This window comes from Stigmatopora nigra, chromosome 15, assembly GCF_051989575.1.
Source record: "Stigmatopora nigra isolate UIUO_SnigA chromosome 15, RoL_Snig_1.1, whole genome shotgun sequence".
In the NCBI taxonomy this organism is placed as follows: Eukaryota; Metazoa; Chordata; class Actinopteri; order Syngnathiformes; family Syngnathidae; genus Stigmatopora; species Stigmatopora nigra.
Genome location: NC_135522.1, coordinates 11,335,331 through 11,362,932, shown reverse-complemented (window position 1 = coordinate 11,362,932; position 27,602 = coordinate 11,335,331). Strand labels below are relative to the sequence as shown.

The 27,602-nt window shown below is 37.8% G+C and overlaps 1 protein-coding gene across 3 annotated transcripts; it reads right to left on the bottom strand.

Annotated features, from left to right (window-relative positions):
* Positions 1 to 583: 583 nt before the first annotated feature.
* Positions 584 to 26,108, bottom strand: trip10a (thyroid hormone receptor interactor 10a). Of its 3 annotated transcripts, none has more exons than XM_077734539.1 (15): positions 25,751 to 26,108; positions 18,428 to 18,543; positions 16,397 to 16,453; positions 15,286 to 15,433; positions 14,099 to 14,161; positions 13,102 to 13,206; positions 12,708 to 12,836; positions 12,014 to 12,160; positions 11,745 to 11,933; positions 7,152 to 7,316; positions 4,714 to 4,823; positions 4,440 to 4,572; positions 2,875 to 2,963; positions 2,664 to 2,797; positions 584 to 1,829 (listed from the first exon to the last, which is right to left on the bottom strand). In XM_077734539.1, the coding sequence occupies exons 1-15, from the start codon at positions 25,772 to 25,774 to the stop codon at positions 1,678 to 1,680; spliced, it is 1,761 nt and encodes a 586-aa protein (XP_077590665.1). In that variant the 5' UTR covers positions 25,775 to 26,108; the 3' UTR covers positions 584 to 1,677. The 3 variants fall into 3 exon arrangements, with proteins under 3 accessions (XP_077590665.1, XP_077590666.1, XP_077590667.1); XM_077734540.1 differs by lacking the exon at positions 7,152 to 7,316 and adding an exon at positions 6,048 to 6,071; XM_077734541.1 differs by lacking the exon at positions 7,152 to 7,316 and having other exon boundaries at positions 25,751 to 26,107.
* Positions 26,109 to 27,602: the final 1,494 nt, after the last annotated feature.

The following is a 27,602-nucleotide window of genomic DNA, read 5'->3' as shown; positions in this document are numbered from 1 at the left end:
TTAAATTCAATTTGTGTCCAATTTAGGTTCATAGGAAACAATCTTACACCTGAGTCAGCAAAATGGTGTGTGTGTGTGTGTGTGTGTGTGTGTGTGTGTGTGTGTGTGTGTGTGTGTGTGTGTGTGTGTGTGTGTCACCATATATCTTGTACCTAAACAAGGGACTGAAGATGCAAGTTAGCCCACGGTTACAATCTTACATATTTACATATAAATGTTCATTAACATTAATATAAATATGTTCATTAATGTGCTGTCCCTTATCAAATCAATCAATCAAATCAATAGATCAACTCGTTCACTGTGTTAATGACACCTGTTTGAAAAGTTTTCAGTATAAATAACCCTTACCCACTGCCTTGGTCTCTTAGATCCATCTCTGCCAAAACCAGAAAGACGTCAAAGGACAACAGAAACAGAGAAATATACATGCATGTGTTGGAAAAATTAAATTAGAAATAACTTGGTGTGAATAAATCAACTGTGGAACCTAAATTGTGTTCATGATCAAAAGATGTATATATCATAGGAATTTAAAATGTGCTCAATATTTGAGTTATGTAAGAGTATAAATAACAATAACTTTTAAATGTGCTCCAAATTTATTTAGTTTTGTATGAAGAAAATATTTTAATGCAAAAATGGTGAATATTCACACATACACAAACAGGTGATTGTAACTTTAAAAAAGGCACTAAAGACTGGAAAACGCACCTTGAGAAAAAAAATTCAGAATTAAAAACAGTAAGTTCAATGCAGTAAGATTAATTAGCGTCTTTTTCTTCTCTATCACGCTGGAACAATCCTAACTCTTTCAGTGCCATTGACGATGACAGACGTCCAATTTTTCTTCTGCTGCAAGTTTTTCATACATAGATGGCCAGTCCATTTGAAGTAGAAGGAATGCGATTGACCATTTGTCCATTCACTGCCATCCGTGACCCTTCAAATGGATCTGACGTCTATCACCGTCAATGGGAGACTGCAATTTCATTTGAGAGGTTTAATAAGACAATAGTGGTTTGGTGGTGTCTAAAGCATATCTTACATAAATACAATAGTCACTACTTGCGCAACTGATGTGCATTCATCTGCTTCCTTTTGTGACAACATTGTTCACTACCTGTGCAAAGTCAATTAAAAGAAACTACTAAATTCATCATACGACATCTGAAAAATTAAAAAAGTATATAAACATTTGCAATAAATTACATGTAGTACAAAATGCAGAAAAAGAGAATCACTGTCTTTACTTGAGTTTGGACGACAGCAATATGCCTACGATTGTCTGCTGTCACCAACCAACTAAAACACTCGAGATGTCACTCCACTCAAGTTCCCACACAACAGGATGTTGCTTATTTTAAAATGCAAGCAAAATTGTCACATTGTGTTCGTATACGACAAAAAATGTTGCGTGTATTGCGTGTGAGAAGAAAAGCAAACTTGTTAGCACCGTGCTTTTGCTAATTTGGGACTATAGTTGAATTAACCAACCTTATGTTATACTTCCTGGATTAGCCTCTGGCCCCACCCATAGGCGTTGTAGCTTCTTCATGATGGCTCCCATAGGGATGTACAGAATAATAGTTTTTGCTGTTTTTTTTTTGTTTGTTTGTTTTTTGGGGATGTACTTGCTTTCTTTAACGGCGTCCTCTCTTGTTGCTATTGCACATGTCATTTATGGAGGGAGATAGAGACGTAGGATGTCGGGATATAGCCTTCATCCCCATTGTTTCTACGGACACGTGTCCAACCATCGCCTTTGTCTTCCTCCACCACGGATAAGACCTCTCCTTCCTGCATGGCGATGGTGCCTTCGCTGGCGCCTGGAACATAGCCAGCAACAGTTTGTATCAGGGTGTAAAATAGGTGGCTCGGGGCCCATCGTATCATTTTCTGTGGCCTGCAAAAGTGAATCATGCTCATTGACTTCATGTTTTTCACTGAAATCAAATAGACTTGTTCTATTTATCTAAAACTGAAAAAATAATAATAAAATTTAAAAAATAATATCTGAAAATAAACTATTTCCATTTTTACTTTTTTAATCAGGAAATCTTTACTAATTAAATTTACTTATTTTTCACAGGAAATTTACCTTTCACTTCAGAATGAATTTGAAAAACAAAGAAAAAATATTTCAAAAAAATCACGAATAATATTTAATTTGAAAAAAAGGAATAACAACATTTATTAAAAAAACAGCCGAAAATAAATTAATTTGAAAAACGACCAGAGCTTTTTTAATTTTTGAGGTGAATGCCATAAGCTCCTAAATTCTTAACGTCTAAATTTTCGTTAAAGTAAATAAATGGATCAGAAAAAGGAAAAAATATCTGCATGTTTTAAGTAATTTAAATGTAATTTAAAAATCTGAAATAATTTCCTATTTTTGTTTCAGAAAACATTAAAAACTAACAGTTAACATTTTTTTTCTGCATTTTACTGTTTTTTTATTTTATTTAAAATTAATAACAGCAAAAATTCTCTGATTTCTTTTAAGGCCAACAAAATTTCAATTTAATTATAGCGTGAATCAGGTGACTTTCGCAGGCCACACTAAATTATGCGGCATGCCGCATATTCCCAGAATAGCATGGTCAACACTTCCAACCGTTTACAAGCATTTTATGCATAATTCTTGTGTGCTAGATGCATACCGGGAAAGTTGTACATGGCGGTGCAATTCCCAATGGGAGCTGCCAGCTCCTCATCCTCAAAGTCATCGTCAAACTCAGCGTAGATGGCGTGGGAGGTGTCGGAGGTCCCTCCGTCGGACTGAGCGCCATCCGGGCTGGAGTGAGCACGCCCACAGGTGTGAGAAAAATCTCAACGGGTCGGTTGTTGAGGTATAGCAGAGGCGAGAGTCACCTGAGCAGTTCGTGAGCCTCATTGTCATTGAAAGAGTGAGATTTGTATCGCGGTGTGTCACCTCGGCCTCCCGCCTCAGCCAACCACGTCTGGAAAATTAATCAAGAGCATTTACAGACATTGACCATGGTGATGTGTAACAATGTGGCTCCGACAAAGTACAGAGGTACCTCTGCTTAATATATACATGCACTTATATATCAATTTAGTATGTGCAAACAAGGGGTTGAAAGCACATGAATCTGGAGCTTAAGGTTTGACTTTAAACAGTTTCGTATGCTGAATATTTTGTATTTGGAAGCATTCGATAACAGCGTTTATTTTTCTCATGTAGCAAGAGCGTGTGTACGAGTACATATATAAGAATATTGAATACAAAGGACTGGCAGAACATTGTACTACGTACTTGTATTTAGGAATATGTCGAGCGGGTGGCAGTACATCTCTAGATGTGCAAAGAAATTTATGGGGAAATATATTTTGTTTTTATTCTTCTGGAATCTAAGGTTTGGAGGAACATATGCCCTCCCTGTGCTGCCAGTCTCTTGTATTTAATATTCTTATTTATGTACTCATACACACGCTCTTGCTACGTGAGAAAAATAAACACTAGAAGACTTACTAAAATACAGACTAGAGGGCTTAAAGAACAATACCTGAAAATGCTATTGAACAAACTTACTTCTAGTGATGTGTGCCAATAAGAACAATATTTTGATTTTAAATAATTTTCCATTATTTTAAGAAATAAATATTCTAAATGATTTGCTGAGAACCTTAATTCAAAGATTAATTTCAATGTTTTCTATACCGGTCTAAATAACAGTATCTACTGTTATAGCTACTTTTTTTTCTTCTGTCATTATAGTACCTACTGTTAGAACTACTTTGTTTGGCCGTGAATAAATGACCTTGTTATTCTAAATGAATGTTGTTATCTGTAACTTGTCATTCTAAATGAATGTTGTAATTGTAACGGGCCGTATATGGCCCGCGGGTCGGGCCGTATATGGCCCGCGGGTCGGGCCGTACATGGCCCGCGGGTCGGGCCGTACATGGCCCGCGGGCCGAGGTTGAAAAACATGTACACACACACACGACCAGTGGCGGGGCGAGCGCGTCGGCACAACGTCCTTCGGCTGGCTAGTCGGTCGGCTAATTAGTCGTTCGGCTAATTCTATGTTCGGCCAGATGCCCCCTCGGCGAGTTGGCCCTCGCCCAGATGTCAGTCAGCTAAACGTCTTTAGGCAAGTAGACCGCGTGCCCTTTATTCTCGTAGGCCTTTTGAAAACATGTTTTTTTCCCCATTAACAAATAAAGTGAGCTTGTTGGTGGGGCCTTTTAATTAGCAGAAGAAGTACAGTTAAAAAGTTGATTTGCAAGCTAACCCCGACTATAGAAAGGCCAGGTGTTCTCGAGCTCCAATGGGGGAACTCTGTGAAGGTAATACGTTCTTCCTGCTTCCATCAAACTTTCCTTTCACAATAGTATGGTCCCTCATGTTCAAATTAATAATTCAGCGAGCGGCTAGAAAGGTAAATAAGAAACCATGAAGTCTGCATTACCTCATACTTATTTTGCTCCCCCTTGAGGCGTTCTATATTCAGATTTGTTTGATTGATTTGAGGTGCCAGACTGGTGACATCTCCCAGATCAGGATTTTTCTCGTAAACATCCTTCATCTTCCCAAGAGCTTCACTGACAGCCGGAAACACAGAGAGAGAAACATAGAAGTTTCACTTACACGCGTCCTTGTATCACTACCACCTAAAGTAAATATAAAATATAGCACAGCCATGCTAGATGCTCTAATGGAGATGAATGGACAAAAAAAACAACCTCTGATCTATTTCCTTCTGCAACTTTCGGCCAGTTTCTTCCAGTTTCTCTTGCAGCCTCTTCCTGCGCTGCTCCGGAGGGAGGTGGGTGAAGTCCTCGGTGACAGGGGGCTACAAAAAGGTCAAAGGAAATAAATTTCAATCCTGTGGAATTTACACAAAGAAACAAGCACACCTCCCTTAGGAAAAACAGTAAAGCTAAAGATATCAGCTCACTTTCCAAATATAATCTTAATTTAGTCAAAGTTGGTCACTCAATAAAAGGAGTATTAAGGCCCCACCGAAAAGAATAATCATTACGCTGAGATTTTCTGGATGCCTGAATTTACATTTGACGAATAGACAAAAAAGTATTGGGGGAGAATACATAAGAATTTGAAAATAAATATAAAAACACTAAAGTACTATTAGTTTGACTACTAAATACAAAATTAATTGAGAATCCTAGCCATGCCTAGGAGCATCTGACTCAGAAAACATACGTTTTCCCAGACTGGAAAATAAAGTGTCATAGCACATTCACTCAGTTGAAAGCAGTGGATTTACTTAGAAATTCATATGAAAATTACTGATTTTGGTTGGGGAGTGCAAAATATTTAATTCTTCTTTTGAGGGTGACCGCAACAGAAAATAATTGAGAAGCACTGCTCTAAAGCATTAAGTATATTTGTTAAATGTAAAGGCATCGAAAATTTTAAGTAATAATTTCAACATTAACTGATTGGCTGAGGGGGGTTTATTTACTTTCAGCTGCTGACTTAAAATGGATTAGAATTAAATCAAATGATTGTATTTGCACCTGATTTTCATGTCAACTCTCATACTCAAACACTTTAATACTACTACCTAATTATATTAATTGATGACTATTACTTAAACTCGGTGTGGCCCTGATACTCCTTTGTTTTTGAACATGTTAAAATGATCCCAATCGTGTCTCTTCTTTTCCTCCACCAACAAGTCACCGCCTTTTCAATGCAAAACCCAAAATAGAACAGTGGTTTGCCGTCTAGCGTTTAGAATCCGATTTGTTTAATTGTTTCTAATCTTTTACACCATTATAAATTCATTGGCTGCCATTGACTGAGCTCGATGCCCAATCATTCCAAACAATCCATTTTGACTGGGAGTTCTGACGGCTATCCTTTGATCGCTGCCATCCCCCAGTCAAATTGGATTGGATGTCCAGCATCGCCAATGGCAGCCATTTCCGTTCAAATGGAACTGATGTCCCCTCACAGCAAATGGTGGTGAATGAATTAAATGGACATTTGCATTGAAAAGATGTTGGCTTGGTGAGTCACAAACCCACACCATTAATCCATTGCATATTACCGGAATCCTCTCTGGTGTGAATTTCTGAAGGGGAAGGAAGCAGAATGTGTTGGAAATTGGAACACATGTACCGTATTGTTAAAAGGAAGGTGACATCTTACAATTGTGTCCAGTGTTGTGTTGGGCGAGTTGGAAAATTTTGTCGATAACAACATGGCCTGATATAAAACATTGTTTTTAATTTTTGGAGGAAAAAAATTGACATTTATGATTTTCTAATTGACGCCATGTGTCATGAAGAGCTGGAACCTAAAACAATCCAGAAAAAGCACCATAACAGACATATTTTCTCTCAAACGTGGATGGATTAAGATATTTATTTACTCGTACTTGTGGCTAATAGTTTTGACTTTTAAGAGTGCTTTATTTAAGTTAGCACGATATCATCAGAAATTTATTAACCAATATTGATATTTTAACAAATTGTGGTGTGTTTCTGGATTATATGGGTCTATATTTTATTCCAATATTTTCTATTGCCTTGCATGTATTATTCAGATACAGTTGGTAGGGAAGCCAATTTGTGAGATAGAGATATTTCGTGGCTGATTGGTGCTACTAATACTAATCCCATTAATGAAGCAAGTCATGGTAAAAATAAAATAAAACTTAAAAAACAAAAACAAAGGGACTACCTTCTGAAAATGTGCAGTAATAATGAAGAGTTGTCAGAAGGAGCCAATTGGCTGACCAGGGACAATGTGAGACTGATTGGTGATACTACTGTGGCATATAGAATCAACATAGCAAGTCATAACGAATTGGGGCGCTATCACCTGGCGAGGATGTGCATTGTTGGAAACAGGCCGCTTATGGTGATCAGACATATAAACTGTTGACAGAAAATTTTATATCATAGGGACGATATATTGTCATATCCTACAGCACAAGTCCAATTCATGTTTGATTCACACCAGTGAAATATAAGATTCCATATCCAATACACAATCAAAAAGTGAATATATAAAAATTGTGTTCAGCATGTGGAAACACACCAAAAAGTGGCACTTAGGTTTATAAAAAAAAATAATAATAAAAAAATTAAAAGGCATGTGCAAATACCAGCGGGTGACCAGCTCGGCTCTCCTTGCGGGAGGAACTCACCGATCTCCTGAGAGTGCGGAAGGATGAGATTCTGGGTTTGACTGTCTTATTGATCTCCTTCAAACAGTACGACAGGGGGTCCCGGCCAAACTTGGGGGACGGGGGTCCGTTAACGGGCGAGGGGGCAGGAGGGGTCAAGAAAGGTGGGAGCAAGGACGGGGAGAGCTGGGAAAGAGCCGGGTCGGGAAAAAGTAGGAGGCAGGCGGGTTAATGTATAACAGGGCGGGTATGAGGTAGACAAGAAGGGGGGGAGTTTTGGGAAAATAAGGAGACAAAACAAGAAAGAAAAAGACACCGTCAACACCTTAAAGCAAAACATGAAGCGAGAAGACAACATTGAGCCCCAACGACATGACACTGGCAGCAAAAGCGTCCCGCTACACAGAACCAGCAGCAGCAGCCCAGCGCCTGCAGTCTCACTCCCCTACTATAGGAGGATGGAACTACCGTATTTACTTGAATATAAGCCCCTCCAGCTTATAAGACGGACCCTTAAAATTGCCTTAAAATTGTTGCATTTTACAATTTTTATCCCCATATTCATGGTTTTAATCGGAGTACAAATGTGTTCCTTTGAAGGAAAAATCTTAAGAAAAATCATCTTACGTGGTATTTGGGATAATATATGAATCAAAAGCACAAGATTAGGGTCAATATCATAAGGAAATTAATACGCCCGTCTTTCTAAATGCAAAATATCAAATTATTCAATTTGAAAAAAAAATGTCTATCTTGAGAACCTGATGCTTTTATCCAATTTTGTCATACGCAGCTGGGTATGAGGACAATAAGGCTTTTTGTCGGGTCAATGATGGCGACAATGCCTATGTCTGATTTTTTTTTGATTTTTTGATTTTTAAAGAACAGAAATTACAATTCCCTTACCAGAACTTTAAGATATTGGTTTTTCCAAATTGCTTTTAATATAGAAAATCTCGAATTTTTCCATGGTTCATTTTACTGCAATAGTTGTCAATTTTGAACAAGACATAAAAAGAAAAAAAATCAAATGGGAGTTTTGTTTTAATTCATAATCACAAATATTAAATTTTCTTTCAAAAAGGAAGTAACGTAAGCACAATCAGGAATCAGTCTGTGGGTGTAATAATATCATGAGATACACATTACGCTGGCATCAAGGCTGATAATTTAATGTTCGACCGCAAGACCTTCCATCAGCCTTAACAACTATTGGGATGTCCTGACATGGTAAACGCTACGAACACATCTGTCAAGGCTACTCGTGTCTGGCCAGTCAGAGCACGTTTAACTACGGTAAGATGGTGACACCCTGACTGAGCAGTGACAGGCACAAGTGAGTTTTTCACATTTTAAGCAAAGTGGGGTTATTTTTTCTTTTCTTGAATTTCATTCATAGACGTCCGTTTATCTTTTCTCTATCAAGCGAGAAATAATCGAAAAAGATGGTGTACACGTGACTCACCAATACGAGAGGACTACTTCCACAATATGTACCATCCTTAAGTAGAAGGATGGTATAAAGGATATCTAGCCTTCCAAATGACTAACCATGAACCAAGCTGTGCAGTGACATTCATAACGAGATGGAGTCTTATTTAAATATGGATTAACGATAAATAGTTAACGGGAAATGGCGTGAACGAGACAATAATATGCAAAAAAAGCCAGCGGAATCTACATGGATTTGATAGAAAAAGATACGAGCAAAATCCTTCAAAGCGAGTCATGTGGCTGTTTCGATAATTTTTAAAAAACTAATTCTGTACGTGTATATTAAAACGCATGAAATATTAAAATAACTAAAAGTTACACACACAAAAAACAACATATTTACAGTAAAGAGAGTAAATTGCTATTCTGTACCTTTACTTATAAGAGTAGTGAATTTACCATAAATGCTAAGATACAGCACATACACTAACATCACATGCGCTCAATACTTTTCATTTACTACTAAGGGTAGTTCCATTACCAATTATCCCATAAAGACAATTGAAGATCATTAAGGGAATGTAAAAAAAAAAAAAAAATCAAATTAAAAAAATGTAATTGCTTCGGCATGGAACCAGCCAAAGCAGCTAGGCGTATAACCAAAAAGTCCCTTAGAGTGAGCCGGCCATTCATCGAGTTGCCTAATTGGGAAAGCATGACTGATGACACGCAGCAGCACACACGCACAAATTGTACTCAAAACACACACATGCATGGCCAAGCACAGCCTGGGAAGACATGCTGAGAGGAGAGAGGCATTGAAAAAGCAAACAGGGAATACAGAGGGGATCATTTAGTGGTGCAAAAAGACTGGAGGGGGTGCAGAGAGTGGGGACTACTCGTGACCATCTTAGAAGCCTCAGAGAATGAGAAACACTTCATGCCCTCACTTTCATTACCAATTCTTTCAGAGCCATCCATTGAGTTAATGTAGGTTCTATAGTTTAGACAAGGGACATTAAAGCCTTTTAAATATCGAAAGTTACTTCAAACATAATTTAATTTCAGAAACATGGAAATTTCAGGGCAAACCTGACAGAAAAAATCTAAAATTTAAGAAATTTAAAGAGTAGCTGAAAAATGTATAAGGATCTCAGAGCCAAGCTGTACAGTTTGATAAATATATTATTCTAATAATATTTGCATCAGGTTTTATTGCATCATTTGTCAAAATGATTCCCTTAATGTTCATGCATGCCACCTTATTAAGAATATATCTAGCACCAAGTTGTTGACAAGGCTTCCCTCTTACCCAGCATTTGCCATCGAGTGATGCGCCGGATCGTTTTTTCTTAATATTTTCAAGTCAAACACATGGGACAGTGGGAATATAGTTTCTGCATATGAAAACAAACTAAGTTTTTAAATGCATTCCCCATGAGAAACAAATGTACTGCCTGGAAATGTAATAACTGCAACGATTTTACGGTCATATTTAAGACGATAAAACTTTAATTACACAGATCTTAATTCAGAACATTTCATAGGAACCCTGAACTATTATATACATTTTTAATCAATTATTGTTAAGAGATTTATAAAATTATGCTAAAAAACTAAATTAACTAGAAAAGGCATTTTTTTAGAAATTGCATTGGGATGCTTAGTTCTGCTGATTTGGTGGCATTTTGATGTCACTTCCGGTTTATTTAATTTCAATTCCAAGTCATTTCCTGTCGATTCGGAAAATTTTCCGGGTCACTGCCTACTGATTTGGGGCAATTCACACATTTTCTTGTTCACTTTCTCTGGATTTCAGATGATAGTGACTTTTTTATTTTGTTCAGTTACTATTGGTTTTGGAATAATCCTGGGTCACTTCCTTATTTTGGGGCATTTCCATTAATAAAAAAAAAATTAAAAAAAAAACGATTTCTGCCCGCCCAATACAACAGGAACAATTTAAGCCATTTTATGTGGGAGGGCTGACTAGGAAACAAAGGGTTATTCCATACAACCCTACTCATTCAACTAGATTGGGCAACTACAAATTATAAACTCATTTCAATTCATAACAGAAGGACATTTACCATCATTTAAAGAGACTGAAAGAGTTAAATGACTTCCCAATAAATGTTTCCATGGTGATGCCGTTCGATTCAACTGCTGTAGGCAGCGGTGATGAATGGTAAATGCAACGTAAACCGACTATCAATGAAAACTACTTTTAAAAACATTTGATCAGTAAACTGAATTTTCGGTCCTTGGTACAGTGCGCGCCAAAGATGCCCTAGCACTTCTAAACTTGGCAGCGATAATCAAAAGAACCAGTTGACCCCGATTCCCGTTTTCCTGGCCCGCAAATAACATCGCGACTTGTTCCCACAATGCCTACGATTGTAGCGGCAAGTATAATGGAAGCAGTGTGTTTGCGGATGCCCGCCGAGGAAAATTCAATGTTGTTCGAGTCCTGTAGTGCTGAAAGCACAAGCACAGCAGAACGCTTGACTGCCGGTTGACCTGTGCGCAAATAGGGAGGGGTTAGGGGTGGGTGGGTCACTCATGCAGGGTGTGGACAGTGGAGCATTTGGGTGGTGTTTCTAGAAACAGTACATGGGATGCAATAAGCTGTAATAATAAAAGAGATGCGTGCTGTGGCACTTTAGAGGGTATGACCGGGAGTCAGGTCCATCCTGGCTTGGCCCGCCATGCAACAATTAACCCACTAGTTCACAGGTGTCAAATTGGCAGCCAAAACAATGTCTCTAAAGAATTAAGTGATTCTCAATTTAGCTGTTGTTTTTTTCAATAGACCAAGATGACACTCCAAATAAAAGAGTAATAGTGATGTGCCCCGCAACAAAAATGTTTTCAGTAGTTGATTCCTTTGCTACTACATTCATGCCTTCATGTGTATTTTCATAAATTGGAACATTGCAATGGGGGTCATATATTACAGTAGTTCAAGTGCGAAACTGAAGCTATATTCAATGAGTAAATTATCCCTTTCATTTTGTATTTATTCTTTGCCAAACTAATTAGACTCAGGTCGATTTTTTACCAATTGAAACCAATCATAAAAAAATCACTGTGTGGAGAGTACAAAATTCAATGGATATTCTAATTTATCAAGAGCCACGTTTTTTTGTCATCCAACTTTGATGTCGTGCAAAATCCTACCTTGCTCTTTTTGGTGAAAAGCCAAAAGTTTTTGCTTTTATTCTTGCCCAAAAGGTCAATGGTGGCCTTGGGCGTTCCCAGACTGCTGTCTGACGATGTCCTATTGATGCCCTGACTGTAGTCCTCAAACTCCACATCGCCTGGACGTTCAAAACCCGACTTGTTCTGCTCGATGACCATCAATGTGTCCTGAATGGCAAAGCACGAGATAAATCCAGCCAATAGTCTTCCACACGTTTTAAAACATATTCAAAGCGGCAACAACTCACATTTTTCTCATGGACATTCGTGCCAGCTTTTGTGATGCCTTCCAGACACTTGCCAATGATGGGCATCACCTGCTTTTCAGTGTCTGAGAAAAGAATGTAGCCCTGGGCCAATTTTCGCATTCGCCGCTCATCCAGCTCTTGCATTTTCTGGATCGCCAATGAAAACAAGCAACATGTAAAACTGTGTTTTCATGTAATGCAAGAATATACTTACAAAAGTAAAAGAAAATAATATGGGTTAGCTTTCACAAGTACAGTCGTATTCAAAAATATATTCTATAACTTTAAATTCTCTAATTTGTTCCACGGTCCTCACACAACTTCCTACTAAAGACTTTAAAATTGGTCAAAGTGTCCTAATTTTGTAAGAAAGATGTGAAAAACACAAACATAAAAGAAAATTATAAGAAAATTATTCATTAATGTCTTAATTCTGAATTAATATGAAGCATACGAAATCTATCCAAGTTGAAGCACGATATGGGAATGCGCACTTCAATCAAATCAATCAATCAAAAGCCTTTATTGTCATCATACACAGCTGCGCATATAACAAAATTGGTGGTGCTACTCCACAAAGTGTGTTTTCCTAGTTTAAAAAAAAAAAAAAAAGTAATATAAAAGTATAAAAAAGTCACATTCCGGTAATACTGTGGCTACAGCTTATGCATTGAGCAGTAGTGATACAACTTACATTAAAGATGAGCGGCATGTCGGTAAAATAAAACTGATTCTGCTCCTTGTTGAACTTTTGGAGTTGAGCGGCGTAGTCATTTTTACACTCCTCTGCGACATGAGCTCGCATGTGAGCTTGTTGCTTTGCCTAAGAAATGAGAACAAAAAAAGACAATTATTAAATAACAGGAGATTTAACCGCATAAATCAGTTTGCATCGAGCGCGATGGATGTCCGAGTCATTTTATGTGGGGGGTTTGGCAGCGAATAAATGTTCATTCATCCCGGAATAAGTAAAAAAATTATTTCCATTCAGTGTAGCAGGATGGTTGGTTGGCAAGAAGCTAGGTAGGGATTGGATGCCTAGCAATGTCAATAGCACCGAAAGAGTTCCAAATAAAAAACGTTTTCACCTTTTCAACGTCTGCCTTGGTGGCATTGATGTCCTGATCCGTCTTTTCGGCACTCTGGGCAGCACGTTCTGCTTCTCGCCACTCCCGCTCAAAGCGCTTTTTACTCTGTAACAAGGACACCAAGGAGGAAGAAGAAAATTTAGGACACGTGTCAAACTTAAGGCCAGGGGGGCTTATGTGGCCCAATAAATTATTTTTTGGGCCCGCAAAAGTAATTCATGTGTGTGTATGTCATGTTTCCCGCAAAAATACATTTTTGGTGAAATTTCTGTAGTCTGCAGTGAAAGATAGAGGACCACGGAAATCTGAATATTGACTGTCTCTCTCCATTTATTAAAAATGTTCAACATTTCAATTTTTAAAAAAAGATACGTTATTTGCTTTTTTCATATTTAAAGTAAATTTGTATTTTGATAAAATCCAAATTAAAAAGAAATAAGTGGCTACAAAACTACAAAAATGAAGACAACTAACTGTATTTACTTTTTAAAACAAAAATAAAAATAATGAAAAATGTCATTATTTTTCTCTTTTAATTTAAAATGCCAAACTATTTATTGTATTTAAACAACAAACAAACTAAACATTAGTATTTGCTGTTCATTCAATGGAAAAATATTTTTAAAACCCAAATTAAAATTCACAAAAATACATATTTTTTTCATTCAAAAACAAAAAACAAAATAAAAAAATTTAAATACAATAGAATATTTACCATTTTTAAAATGTAAATACTTTTTTAATAGAATATTTTACAATAACTTAATGTAATTTTCCAATGATGGACGACTAATAACATGACTTCATATTATAATGTCCTATCATGCTGTAAATTGAATTTGGTGTGGGACTAGTAGACGTCCAATCGATTTGAATTGGTAGGAATTTGTTGATTCGTTCCCTGCCCCACCTCCACTTTAAATGTGTTGGCAGTCTATTGCTGTCAATGGCAGCCATTAATTTAAAAACTGTCTTACATCAAGACGAGCACACTTACGCTTTCTAGCTGTTTGTTGGTACTCTCCAATGTCTGCTGGGCCTTCTTGGCCTCCATCAGATACTGCAGATTTGTAAAAATAGAGTTAGCAAAGGGGAACGGAAGGCTGGCTGGAGGGGGTCATGGACAGGATTGGAAGACGGCTGTGTGTTAGCGCAGGGTAAATAGTGACGACACAGTGGAATAAAATCAAATGGAAAGGGCAAATGCCAGCATGTCTGCATGAGACGTCTCATCTGCTTGCAGTCTAATAATCCATTGAGACAGAGCAAATCAATGACAAACACTAAAAATGGAGTAATACCACACAATCTCTTTTGTAGTAACGACAGAAAATTAGTATTTGTTATTCTACACCAGCATCTAACACTACAAATTAATCAGGTAAAATACTCTTTTGGGCAGCCCAGTGATAAAGGGGTTAGAGCATCGGCTTGACAGTTCTGGCCTGAGGGTTCAATCCCAGGTGGATTTTTACTTTGTGGAGTTAGAGTGTTCTCCCCATGCTTGCATTATTTTTCTCGGGGTACTTCGGTTTTCTCCCACATCACAAAAACATGCGAGATAGGCTGGCTGAACACTCTAAATTGAACCTAGGTAGAAGTGCGAGCATGATTGATTGTCCATCTCCTTGTGCCCTGTGATTGGCTGGCCACCAATTAAGGTGTCCATAGTTATCTGGGATAGGCTCCATCGGCCCCTGCTACCCTTGTGAGGAAAATGAATGAATGAATATATACTGTTTGAAATCAGTAGGTAGCAACAGGTAGCAAATTACTTTGTTTGGTGAAGCATTATGTGGGGTGACGGTGGCATTGTGGTTAGTCGCTAACCGCTGCCAATTGAGAGGTTTCAGAAAAAGAAATGCTAGCTCAGAAAGGACTCAAAATTTTGACCAGGATGAAGGCCCACTTCTAAGTGGTAGTTGTAATATATTGATAGTATAACTGTGGGCTTAACCATCACCACCTGATCGGAATTAAGTATTACGGTAAGTGACCCGGATGTTGATGTGTTAAAAAGCTGTCTGTAAGTGTCAATAAACTAGCCTACGGCACACATGCAAGTTGGCTCTGTCGTCTATACTGCAAAGTTATTACAGTGGCGATGAGGATAGGATCCCTTTCAAGCCGGTAGAAAAAGGGAAGACATTCAAACATCCCATAATACAGATCTTGGTTTCTTACCGACTTTCGCTCCTGTTTGAGCTCCTGCAGGTACTTGGTGAGATCGGCGCAAATGTTTGTCAGCATGTTTTCAGCCACTAGTTCCCTCTGGCCTGCGTAGTCATTCAACTCGTTTAGGATTTCTAGAAACGACTGGTAGCTGGTGAGCCTAACCATTGCAGGTTAGGGATGAAAGGAAAACAAGACAATTATAAAATTATTTATTCAAGTATTAAAATGAATAAAAAACATGCAAAAACGTGCTCTTCACACAGTGGTACAGTGCAGTAAGGAGGAAGCTGCCATCAGCACACGAACACATGCACATTACCACACATCCAAACTTCAAATTAGAGCTGGGCGATATGACAAAAATTGTTATCACAATTAAAAAAAATAGTCGATATCGATAATTATCACAATAACTATCATATTTTTTCTTTCAAATTTGTAACTTCAAACTTCTGTCAATAAAATACTTGCCTACTTATTCAATTATGAAAGTTTGAGTTTGATTTTAAGGGAGAGTACATATTAATCAACATTTTCATATTCATGTTAATGAACATATACAGTCATACCTCGACTTACCTTCAGGCGCGAAATGTTCAGTCTTTGAAAGCTTTTTATATGCAAATGAGTGCCTCGAGATACAATAAAAATCCAAGTTATGAAATCCTCCAAAAAGCTAATTGATTTCCTTATCCATTATTTTTTTCTCGATAATATTGTCGCAGATGCATTGAACCTCTCTATACTCTACTGGGCTCTCATGGGCTGTCTCACAAAAACCACAATCCATGTTTCAGGACATCAGCTAAATTGTCTCTTTATTAATGGAGACTACTCTTTACTAATTTTGGCCGTGTCATTGTCCTACTATGTTCATGCTTCGTATTAGCCTATATTGCTAAAATGTTAAAACACGTTTTTTCGTCATCCTATTCTCCTGAGCGTTGGACTGGAACTAGCGTTCATCCTTAGTTTTTAATATCGTTGACAAAAATTATTTCACAAAAATTATTGTTATCGTTTTATCGCCCAACTCTACTTCAAATTATGAATTAAAAACAGGCCATGCCAATGACTTGTGCATTCAAATTGACTGGAAATTGTTTACTCCATTGCTTACCTGCTATCTGGCTCATCTTTGCCCATCCGTTTTAGATTAAATTTTTTTGAGAGGTTCCTGAGAAAAGACAAAAAAAATTCAAAAGGAGTGTCTACGTATTATAAATGTCAAGCCCAGGGTAAGACAGGTGGGTGGGTGCTCGGTGCCCTCCACCCACTACCATAACAATCAGGTTTGATTGATTTAAAAACTACCTAGCACGAGAGGTGAGATATAAATCAGTCAACTAGTTAAATTTAAAAATGATATTTGCGTCTAATCAATTTCAGGTGGCAGGACGGCTGCAAATCCTCCTAATTCCAATGGATTGGACATTAAGCACCATTAATGGCCAGCGAAAATAAATTACGTTCAATAACTTCATGATTTTGTAGTCCAGGAAGGGGAGGATATTGACTAGGGTGTTGTCTGTTCCCCTTTTTCAACAAAGGTTTAAAGTTATATTTAAAAAAATAATAATAAAAAATAAAATAAGTAAATATACTTTATTTACTTGCATTTAAGCCAAATTTGTCAGATAAAAAAAAAAGATGACTGAATCAAGTGTACTGATTTGCGCATCAAAAGATGATATGCACGAAACTGCAAGGTGACAAAGACGAAACACCGTATTGCAAGACAATGCGGCCGATACGGTAATAAATTTCAATGGAAAAACAAAACAAATCTTGCATAGAAAAACTCACTTGTGCCAGTCACCTTAACTAGGGTGCCGGCATTTTACCTAGTTTAACGTGCTCTGACTAGCCAGACGAGAGTAGCCTTCATAGATGTGTTCGAAGCGTTTACCATGTCAGCACATCCCAATAGTTGTTAAGGCTGATCGAAGGTTTCGTGGTTGATCGTTAAAATATCAGCCTTGATACCTGCGTAATGTGTGTCTCATGCTATTATCGCACCTGGAGACCTGGTGAACACTATGCCATTATGGAAACACTTCCTGGGTGTGCTTACGTTACTTCCTTTTTGAAAGGAAATTATTGTACATTTGTGATCTACAATAATCCATGGCGTGATTTATGGATGAATGTGTGGGTGGGTGTGTGTGTAGTTATGTTAAAATTCTTTCACTACGTTTGTCCAAACCGTGTATCGTTGAGAGATGAAATTTTTTATGGTGGCCAGAAACGGCTGTCGGATCCTAATAGAAGAGTGAATGAATTTCTTCACCTTCTCCAAGTGTGTAAAATCAATCTTTTATTTGGCAGAGCCACTCAAGCCAAAGTAAAAGAGAAATTTGGTCCTTTTAAGAATGAATAGCTGTCTGAATATGTGCAAATAGAAGAATAAGCGATGAATTTGGGTGAGAAAGGTCTCTTCTGCAAAACATGCAGCGAAGCTAAAGTTGTAAGCGAGTTTTCCGATGGAAAAATATTGCATGAAAATGCAAGCTTGATTATCTCAAGTGACACATTCAGCAAAAAGTAATTTGAATGAGAATGAGAAGTTAGAAGTCAGACATGAAAAATAAGGTAAAATTTGAGTCAGATTTGTGCATATACTAGTGACTTTTATGTTTTATTCATATATATTAATCATTACATTTTATTATGGCTGCATCATTTATTAGTAGTATACATGAACCTGCTAATGGCAGATGCGATACTGGTGTGCCCTCAGCGAGCTCTTATGCTGTTACTCACACTAGTCCTCTGTGTGCTCAGGGGTGTTATCTGTATGTCCAGACATATGAATATTTGAGGGAACATTGGTCATGATGACATGACGGAGAAATTCATAAGCACACTGTGTTTCTTTCTCTCCACTAAAAAAGGCCCTCCGCTTCCTGATACTTCTCTTCTTCCTTATTTCACTCTTCCTCCATACATATCCTGTGTGTCATGTGGCCGTCTGCTCCTACTTCCTCAGCGCATGCTCAGTGAGTGGGAACTAAGGGACGGACTGCAGCTGGAGAATGAGGCCAGTGTATTCCAATAGAGTCATGAGATTAGACAAACATGCCATAAACAGCACTTTCAAATATGTTCACACACTTAGCCATAGACGATGCGGGAGAAGGACAAGGCCCACCTCAGCTGCTTTGCATAGTTCTGCTCAATCTCCGTCCTCTCCTTCACAAATTTCACATACTTCTCCACCAGTTCGATTCCAGAGTGAGTGTGTTTCTCGATGACGTCACATCGGTCCTTAAAAAGAAAATATGAATAATTAAAATGAGCAAGATGGACAAATTAGGGAAAATAAGCGCTACAGGATGTGAATCATGTTTTGATTATGTTATGCTGGCTGGAACGCTGCCAAGAATCTATTACATTGCAGAAAAAAATTAACACTGGATGTTGCAAAGTAATAACTGGTAACATGGATAAAACTATGTTTTTCAAGAACTGCTCAATGGATACATCATTCATAAAATGTGCCACGTTGTTACAGAGCCTGTTACAATCATAGGTTCACATTCACTAAAACTGATGCCAAAACCACAGAGCACAAAGAGCTCTCAAGCCCATTTACTCTTAGAATTCTAAATGTTATAAACAAGACATTTAAAGAGCAAGGAAGCATATTTGGCAACTTGGACACCACACAAGTCGCTAAGAAGCATATAAAGACCCATGTGACAAAGTGTGTGGACTTCATTATTTTACCTACTGTTTAGGGCGAGAGACATCCAAATCATTTTGAAAACTGTAAATATTCTCTTTTTGTTTTCAAATTACAAAAAAAAAGAGAATCAGTTAGTATCTCTTATGGCTCGGGAGGCAAGTGGTTAGTGCGCCGGACGATTGACCTAATTAATGGCTATGACCATGTCATCACTCTCCAGGAACCATTGTTGCAAACTGCATGCCATAATGACAATTTCACTGCAAGTAAAGCAATGGTAAATAATTAAGACCGGATGGTGTGAAGTTTTCTCTCCTCGGAAGTGCACTCATCGTTCAAATAAAACTAAAAAAAGATGCATTTAGTTCCTAATTGCAAAGAATGGGACAACGCAGAAAACTACAGCTATCTCTAACCTTAGTGACCAATTTTCACTGCCTGAGTGTTTATCCACAAAGGGCAAAAAGTACCCATCAAACATTGATTACATTACTGGATGTTCTCTTTCAATGTTGTATTACAAAACTATGAAATTGTCTGTGAGCCATCTGATCCTCAAGAAATGATACGCACTTGTCCCAGCTAAAGGTCCTCTTAGCACTCTCCTATATTATGATGTTAGACACAGTGATCTTTCATTCAGCGACCGGTTAGCACCTTTAAATAGCAATGGGATTAAACACCATGAGTGACAGAGGTCAGAGAGGTGATTGTCAATGTAAACTTTATAATCGCGAGAGACGGGGAACCTCCAAATTGGAACACAATTCCCTAATTACAAACCATTTTGGCAACCAATTCTCTTTATTAAGCGAGGAAACCAAACAAATGCAACGTGGTACATATTTACACATACATTTTCTGAACCGCTTTATCCTCACTGTAAAAGTCTAAAATTTACTGAAGAATACACAGCTTTATGACGCGATGGGTCAAAGAGGAATGGGCGTGTGCATATCATGCCCTGTCCAACTCGAGTAAATGCTCCCCTTATTAATTAAAAATGTGCCTTAAGTGTCCTATGTCATCAACAGCATCATAAATGAATCTACCGTTTTTAAGCGATACAAAAAAACGTACAAATGCAACGCAGCACATATTTACTCTCTCAGGGCACACTTAAAAAAGTCTAAAATTTTCTCCAAAATGGACGAGGTGCCCAATCATTATGCACTTAATTAAAGATTCTGTGGATGTCGCTGTAGGACTCTGATAGCTTGACTGTCTGGGTGCATTGCTTCCTGGCATGCTATATTTATATAGTGAAAAGGCGGACGAGTGAAACGGGAATGCGTGTGCGCCTATCATGCTTAAAGGACAACGATATTAGCAGTCGACAATGATGTTCTCATCTGCTACCAGTGACCGAGGCAATCCAGATTAGACTGGACAAAGGGTAAAACGAGATCAGTTTTACCAAAAAATAGCGTGCTTAAAAAAAATACCGCACAAAAGTTGTTAAACGGTGTACACAATTTCAAATGATCAAAAAATGTATATAATACAAGAAAAACGTATTAGTGGACAGGTATGGGGCAATCACATGGACAGGTCACAAGGGGAAAAATGCATAAAAAAAACAGATCCTAACAGGGAAAATTGAGAGATTACTGGAGAGGATATTTTAGATGTCCCTTGTCATCAAAAGGCTGCCACTGATGGCGGTATAAAGGTTCAATACATGTGAAGTTTGAGGCATGCGGCCTGCTAGTTCAAATGAATTGGAGGTCTACCAGTGGTAATTTAAATATAGCAGAAAAGTGATTTAATGCCGAATGATTAGACCTCTATCATCATCAATGGCACTCAAAGAGTTAAATCAAATTGTCTTATAAATTTGTTTGTTTTTAATTAAAAAAGAAAACAGTAAACATGTTGATTTTGCACCTTTATTTTGAATTTGGATAAATTCAATTATTCACAAAAAAATAGGTTTTAAAAAATGAATTATCTTTTATCATATTCATTTTCTATTACAATATTTTATATAATATATATATATATATATATATATATACATATACATATACATATATATATATATATATATATATATATATATATATATATATATATATATATATATATATATATATATATATATATATATATATATATATATATATATATATATATATATATATATATATATATATATATGTGTGTGTGTATATGTATATGTATATGTATATATATATATGTATATGTATATGTATATGTATATATATATATATATATATATATATATATATATATATATATATATATATATATATATATATATATATATATATATATATATATATATATATATATATATATATATATATATATATATATATATATATATATATATATATATATATATATATATAATATATATATTATACAATATTATATATTACAATATTTTAGTTAGTTTTAGTTCTTTTTTTAAGGAAAAATTATCTGTTAATATTTAATGTAACTTTTTTCTATTTATTTTATCAAAAGCCAAATAGTGTTGTTTTGAGGGTTGATATTGAGGTAAAAATGTTTGCATCATGACAACAAAGGTACAGGCCGAAGACAACAATTCCTTCTTTATTTGCGGTTTGGGATATGCAAGTGTGGTAAAAGTGTTGAAAATAATAAGTCAAGGCGCAACTGAATTTGCTTTCAAATAGACTAACATACTTTGACAAATTCCCTAAGTCAAAATCTCTGCTTCAAAGTGGCATTACTGCTGTCCAATCAAAGTAGGCCAAAACTAATTAGGCGAGATGCATAAGCACACAGAATAGAAAAAGGGACCGTGGCCTGCAGGGGAAGACTAATGACCACCCAGTCTTTATCTATGCAATGTAATCCTGCCCGTCAGAAAAAAATTGCACCTATCATGTTAAGTACTGTCGTCTTAACTCTTTTAGCGCAATTGCCGATGATAGATGTCCAATCATTTTGCTCTTTTCATCTTTCTACTGTGAATTTCAATGAGTTACAAATTAGTCAATTTTCAACCAATTGAAATGGGGAGGATAGCAGCAAATGAATACTCAGCCCCTATTAGATGTTATTGTCTTTATTCTATTTACAATGAATAACCCGCCCTCCATTATTCAGCCAATTAAGTTTGTCTTTGTCAAGGTTGTCAGAACTCTTTAGACGACATGAACTAACTTTCACAAGCATAATTTACGATGTCGTTTGCACTACAGCAGAATTAACAAAAAATAAAACGAATTACGGATCTCAAATGAGTTATGGCAAAATTGGAAATAAAACAAAGATATTGGACATTGGAGACACCTTCAAGAACACAGAGAACTGATAAAGAAGAGGAAAAAACAATTATATATATATTATTTTTTTTATTTAATTTTTTAACTTATTACCCATCTATTTATGTCTAAAATGCCTTTCCTATATCTGCATTCTGACACTCTTGCTACTGTGACAATGAAATTTCTCGAATACGGGATGAATAAAGCTATCCAATCGAATCCAAATATTGTCAGTTAGATTTTTTTAGAAGCAACCATTTCAGTACCAAGTACCAAACTTCCATTTAAATGCCTCAAAATTCACACCATCGCTACGGCTTCCACCATCTTGTATGACAAGTATAACAAGTATGAATATGTCATAAATAAATGTCATAAATGTGTCTGGCCTGGGAAGACGAACTTGTGGAGAAGCACTATACAATTTCGTCATACACTGCTGAGGGGATGATGACTACTAGGCTTTTTCTCAAGTCAATGATGACGACAATGCCTATGTCTGATTTTCATTTTTCATTTTGATTCAACTGCACTGTAAAACAGAAGAATTCGGTAACTAGAGTGCATTGTGAATCATCCGAGTTGCAAATTCTGACAAATTATTTGTCTTGTGCGACTTCAGCGTATATCGATTTTGCGTGAATTGCATCCACGCTGGATAAATTCTGGAAATGAGACAAGGATACTCCTGAAATCGGGTCAACGGAGGTTGGCAGCCCTGCATGAGGTTCATTTGAACAATCCACAGCGAGGTCAGAAGGCCAACAATAGAACACTGCTTGGGTTCCGATCAGGACAGCCTTTCTTCGCCATCATGCCATCCTGGTCTCATTATAATTTCCTACATGACCATTGAAGTCCCCCAACATAAAAATGGGAGTCCCAGGAGGGGCGCTTTCCAACACCCCACACAAGGACTCCAAAAAGGGTGGGTACTCTGAACTGCACAAACAACATTCAGGTCCAGTCCCCACCCAAACGCGGAGGCATGCTACTCTCTCGTCTAGCGGGGTAAACCCTAATGTACAGGCACCAAGGCATGAGTATGTCCACACCTGCTCGTCACCTCTCTCCATGGGCAACTACAGAGTGGGAGATGAGAGGTGCCAGAACCCAACGTGTGCGTAGAGATGATCCCGACTTCACCGAGCCGTACCTCTTCAACTTCCCGTACAAGCTCAGGTTCTTTCCCAAACATTGAGGTGAAATTTTTCATGTCCCAAGAGCCACTTTCTGAAGGTGGAGATCGGACCACCAACAAAAATCTACAGGACAAACGTTGTCAAAGTGGGCAATCGCACGACTTGTGAACACTTTTTCACTCGCTATTCCAAAAGTCGGATAGTTTTTTTACAGTAGTACAGTCGTACCTCTACTTACGAAATTAATTGGTTCCAAGACATTTTTTTGTAACTTGAAAGTTTCGAAAGTAGATGTGTACTTTATATGTAAATTCTCTAATTTGTTCCACGGTCTTCGCAGAACTACCAACTAAACCTTTTAAAATTGGTCAGTGTCCGAATTTTGTATGTAAGATGTGAGTTAACAAAAATGAGAGAAAATTGTAAGGAAATGATTTATTAATCTTTTAAAATACATAAAGCATGTGAAAATGTGCCATGCGCTGCTGAAATATCTCCCTCCGCGGCCGTTAAAGGTGTAATACTGATGTTTTCCCGCCAGGTGGCGGCAAGACCCGTTCTACAAGGGCCGAATGTGTGAAAATGTGCACCACGTTGCATTTGTAGTTTTTAATTGCTTGATAAGGCAAATTCAAGATAAAGAGGTAAGGAAATTTGGGGGATTTCGTAACTTGAATTACTCATTTACATGTAAAAATTTTCATAAGTAGAAGTATGACTGTAGTTGTCTTCCGTTTCTTAAAAGTGCCCGCACTTTGCAACATTTTTTTTTTTTTTTACGCAGGCCGGTACACATCAATCATGGTCCCTTTAGGATTTTGTCTGCTCGTCGTCTTTGTACCGGTACCCATTAAATATTTCACCAGGAGTTGGGCGATATGACAATAACTGTTTTTTTTTCACACAAAAAAAATCATCAGTCGATATTGATAATTATTTTGATATTTTAATCTTTTTGTTTCAAATTTGAAACTTTAAACTTCTGTTAATAAGCAAATAAGTTACCTTCCTCCTTATTCAAATATGCATAACTAATACCTTGCTTTATAAGAAAACACTATGAAATACTTTTTAAAGTATTTTTGTTGTGCTGCTGTGCAAAAATGATAATACAACTCCCTCCTTACACGATGAAAATTAAAGAATAAGGCCTGCAAAAATTTCGACAGGCGTCTATTTTCAGAAATTTGCATTCAAACCAAAAGTTGCTGTGCAATATAAAATAAAAGTATCAAATGAAGACATCATCATTGCCAAGCAGACTGACGGCAGTGGGTTAAGGACATTTTCAAAAAGGCTGATCTTTGCACAGGTACAAGACATTTTTTTAAAAACTTATTAAAGGGAAACAAAACGCTGTGCTAGATGGAACCTATCTCAGCTGAATCTCGACCGGAGGCGGGTCACACCCTGAATCGGTGGCCAGCAGGGCACAGGCGGACAACCATGCACACTCACACCCATACCTAGGGGCAATTTAGAGTGTCCAATCAGCCTACCATGAATGTTTTTGGAATGTGGGAGGAACCCGGGGTACTCTGGTATAAACCCACGCAGGATCGGGGAGTACATGCAAACTCCACACAGGTGGACCGACCAGGACTTCAACCCAGGACCCCGGAGCTGTGAGGCCGACGTGCTAGCCACTCGTGCAACCAGTGATACACAACCAATTTACTTAAATTAGATTTGTGAATGCTCATCTGTCAGCCATTGACTTCATTAGACATCCACTTAATTTTGACTCGGGGGGATGAATGAACAATGTTCCTTTGTCCCCTCACAGATAAAATTAATTGGACGTCCAGCAACGTTAACGGCAGCTAATGAGTTTACAAGAAAAAAACGCACGAAGATATATTCTGTTGGCACTAATATCTAAAGTAGACCAAAAACTAATATACCCTAAACAAATTTCGATTCGTGAGGCACCCAGAGCTTCCCACCCCTAATGTGTGGTGTCATCTCTATGGTAGCAAAGCGTCAACAAGTACTAAATGTAAAGTATTCTCAACCAGCCACCTATAACGCGTAGGTTTGGGAAAACATTTCAGAGCAAGAACATAATGGACGACGTTACAACTTTGATGCTCTTGGTAATGCTGGATGTGACGTTCCAACATTGTCATGTCCAACCTCCGACAAGCTCTTCACAAAATGGACACGAATTCTTTTGCATCACGTGTACCTAATGAAGTGACCGGCGAGTGAGTGAATGTGTGTGTGTGTGTGTGTGTGTGGACGAACTATCCAAATTTCGTAGTGACAGTGAACGCAGCATGTCGAGTAATTACAACACATTTAGCAGTTAGAGTGACACGCAAATGCAAAAACCTAACACGAGTCCTCCGAACCGCGTTGCTTAGTTGGCAGTAACTCACCCAAAGCTCCGTGCCCCAGTCCATGTTCAGCCCGCTGGCCAAACCCTCTCCCCGGTCCGAATACAAAGAACTTCTCCAAAGTTATCCGAGTATAATCCCTGAAAGGCGGGCGATGAAACACTTTCTACCCTTCGTAGCACAATGCAGCGTCGCTCGCGTTCTTCAACAAGTCGACTCAACCGGTGACATAATTGTGTAATTAAAGCCGTCAGACAGCTGTTAATCTAGTTTGTCTAAATATTTTTCATAGCGAAGGAAAGGATAAAATAACTGGGTTTCATATCCGCGTCACTCCCAAATCCTTAAAACCTTAAAGGGCCAGTACACCGAAGTTTGACTGCAAGGCCACGTCCCGCCTGTAACGGGGTGCGCGTCCTCGTACGTACTCTGCGTTGACGCGCACGTCGTCGGTCACGTGATAGCTGCCACGGCCCGATCACTTCATTAGGACTTTAGGTTTACGTAGGTTATGTCAAACAGTGCATTAAGTGAATGGTATTCATTCACAGCTATAGATAGCCATAAAATCATCTCAACTTGGATTAATTGCGTTGAATGATCATGTTTAAATTCGGGGATAGACGTCATTTTCTCATCACATCTCATCTCATTTTCTGAACCGCTTTATCGTCACTAAGGCCGCGGGAGGTGCTGGAGCCTATCCCAGCTGACTTTAGACCAGAGGCGGGTGACAGCCTGAATTGGTGGCCAGCCAATCAATCGCAAGGCACAAGGAAACAAACAACCATTCTTGCTTACACTCGTACTTCGGGGCAATTTTGAGTGTCCAACCAGCCTACCATGCACATCTTTGGGATGTGGGAGAAAACTGGAGTACCCAGAGAAAACCCACGCTGGCCCAGGACAAAATCCAAGGGGATTGCTTTCCCCTTGGTTGCACTGCTTCCAGATGTGTGTTTTTATATTGAAGCATTTCACCAATAACATTTCAGCTATTATTTGTTGCCAGGATCAGGTCGAACGATTCAAGTTGTTTTCCCATGCAACGCTCACCACTTTATAACGCACATCAAGTTTCGTTATTATTGCCACTTTCGTTTCAAATGAAATGACTTCCCTCTTCCTTGCATCTCCCTCACTAGAAGCCTTTCACTTTTCACCAACCACATTGAATAATGGATGCGCGAGATATTTAATGATAAAAATGAAAAAGGTTCTTTGCACACTGGGTGTACGTTCATGCACTTCCGCACTGCAACGAACTGGGCAGAGGAAGGTGGATGCTGGGTGAGCTGAGCTCTCACAGTGCCGAGCGTCGGTATTACCGGTGGAAAGAAGCACTTCTCGGAAATAAAGCGCGCAATACAAAATCTAACTTATGAACATTTTTAGACATAAACGCAATGCGCAGACATGTTCGTATGTACCGTTGTTCATAACTCGAATGTTCCTAAATAGGGAAGCATCTGTATAAATACAAATAATTTTTGTTTTCTGTTTTACCAAATGATATTTCAATTTGTTAGGTTATTATTGATTGTTTTTTATGTGTCGCAGCTGTAGCTGCATTAAAGGTTTTATAGCCATAAAATACTTATTGAAGGTTGGATTGATTCACACAGCACTACTGAAGGCCGAATGTGAAATGCACGGCCCCCCACTGATGACAACATTATGATGTACTCGAATATATATTGAGTTTGTATGTTCCGGCTCTTCTGTTACCTTTGATAATAATAGTGATAGACTTGGAAAAACTCCCTAGCTTGTTATTAGCAGTACAGATGTAAACACCAGTGTTTTTTGCCGTTCCTCAATGATTTGGAGTTCTCTGCGCCCCCCTGTGGTTCTGACATTTGTTGCCTGGACGTGTTGCCACGAAATGTTTGGA

What these genes read in the sequence shown, in the direction of transcription:
- trip10a (XM_077734539.1), bottom strand. Translation starts at nt 25,774, where the DNA reads ATGGACTGGGGCACGGAGCTTTGG. An exon ending in AAAGATGAGCCAGATAGCAG is followed by an intron (nt 15,434 to 16,396) that starts GTAAGCAATGGA and finishes TGCAATGGTTAG; the next exon opens with GCTCACCAGCTACCAGTCGT. An exon ending in CCAAGGCAGACGTTGAAAAG is followed by an intron (nt 12,837 to 13,101) that starts GTGAAAACGTTT and finishes CTCATTTCTTAG; the next exon opens with GCAAAGCAACAAGCTCACAT.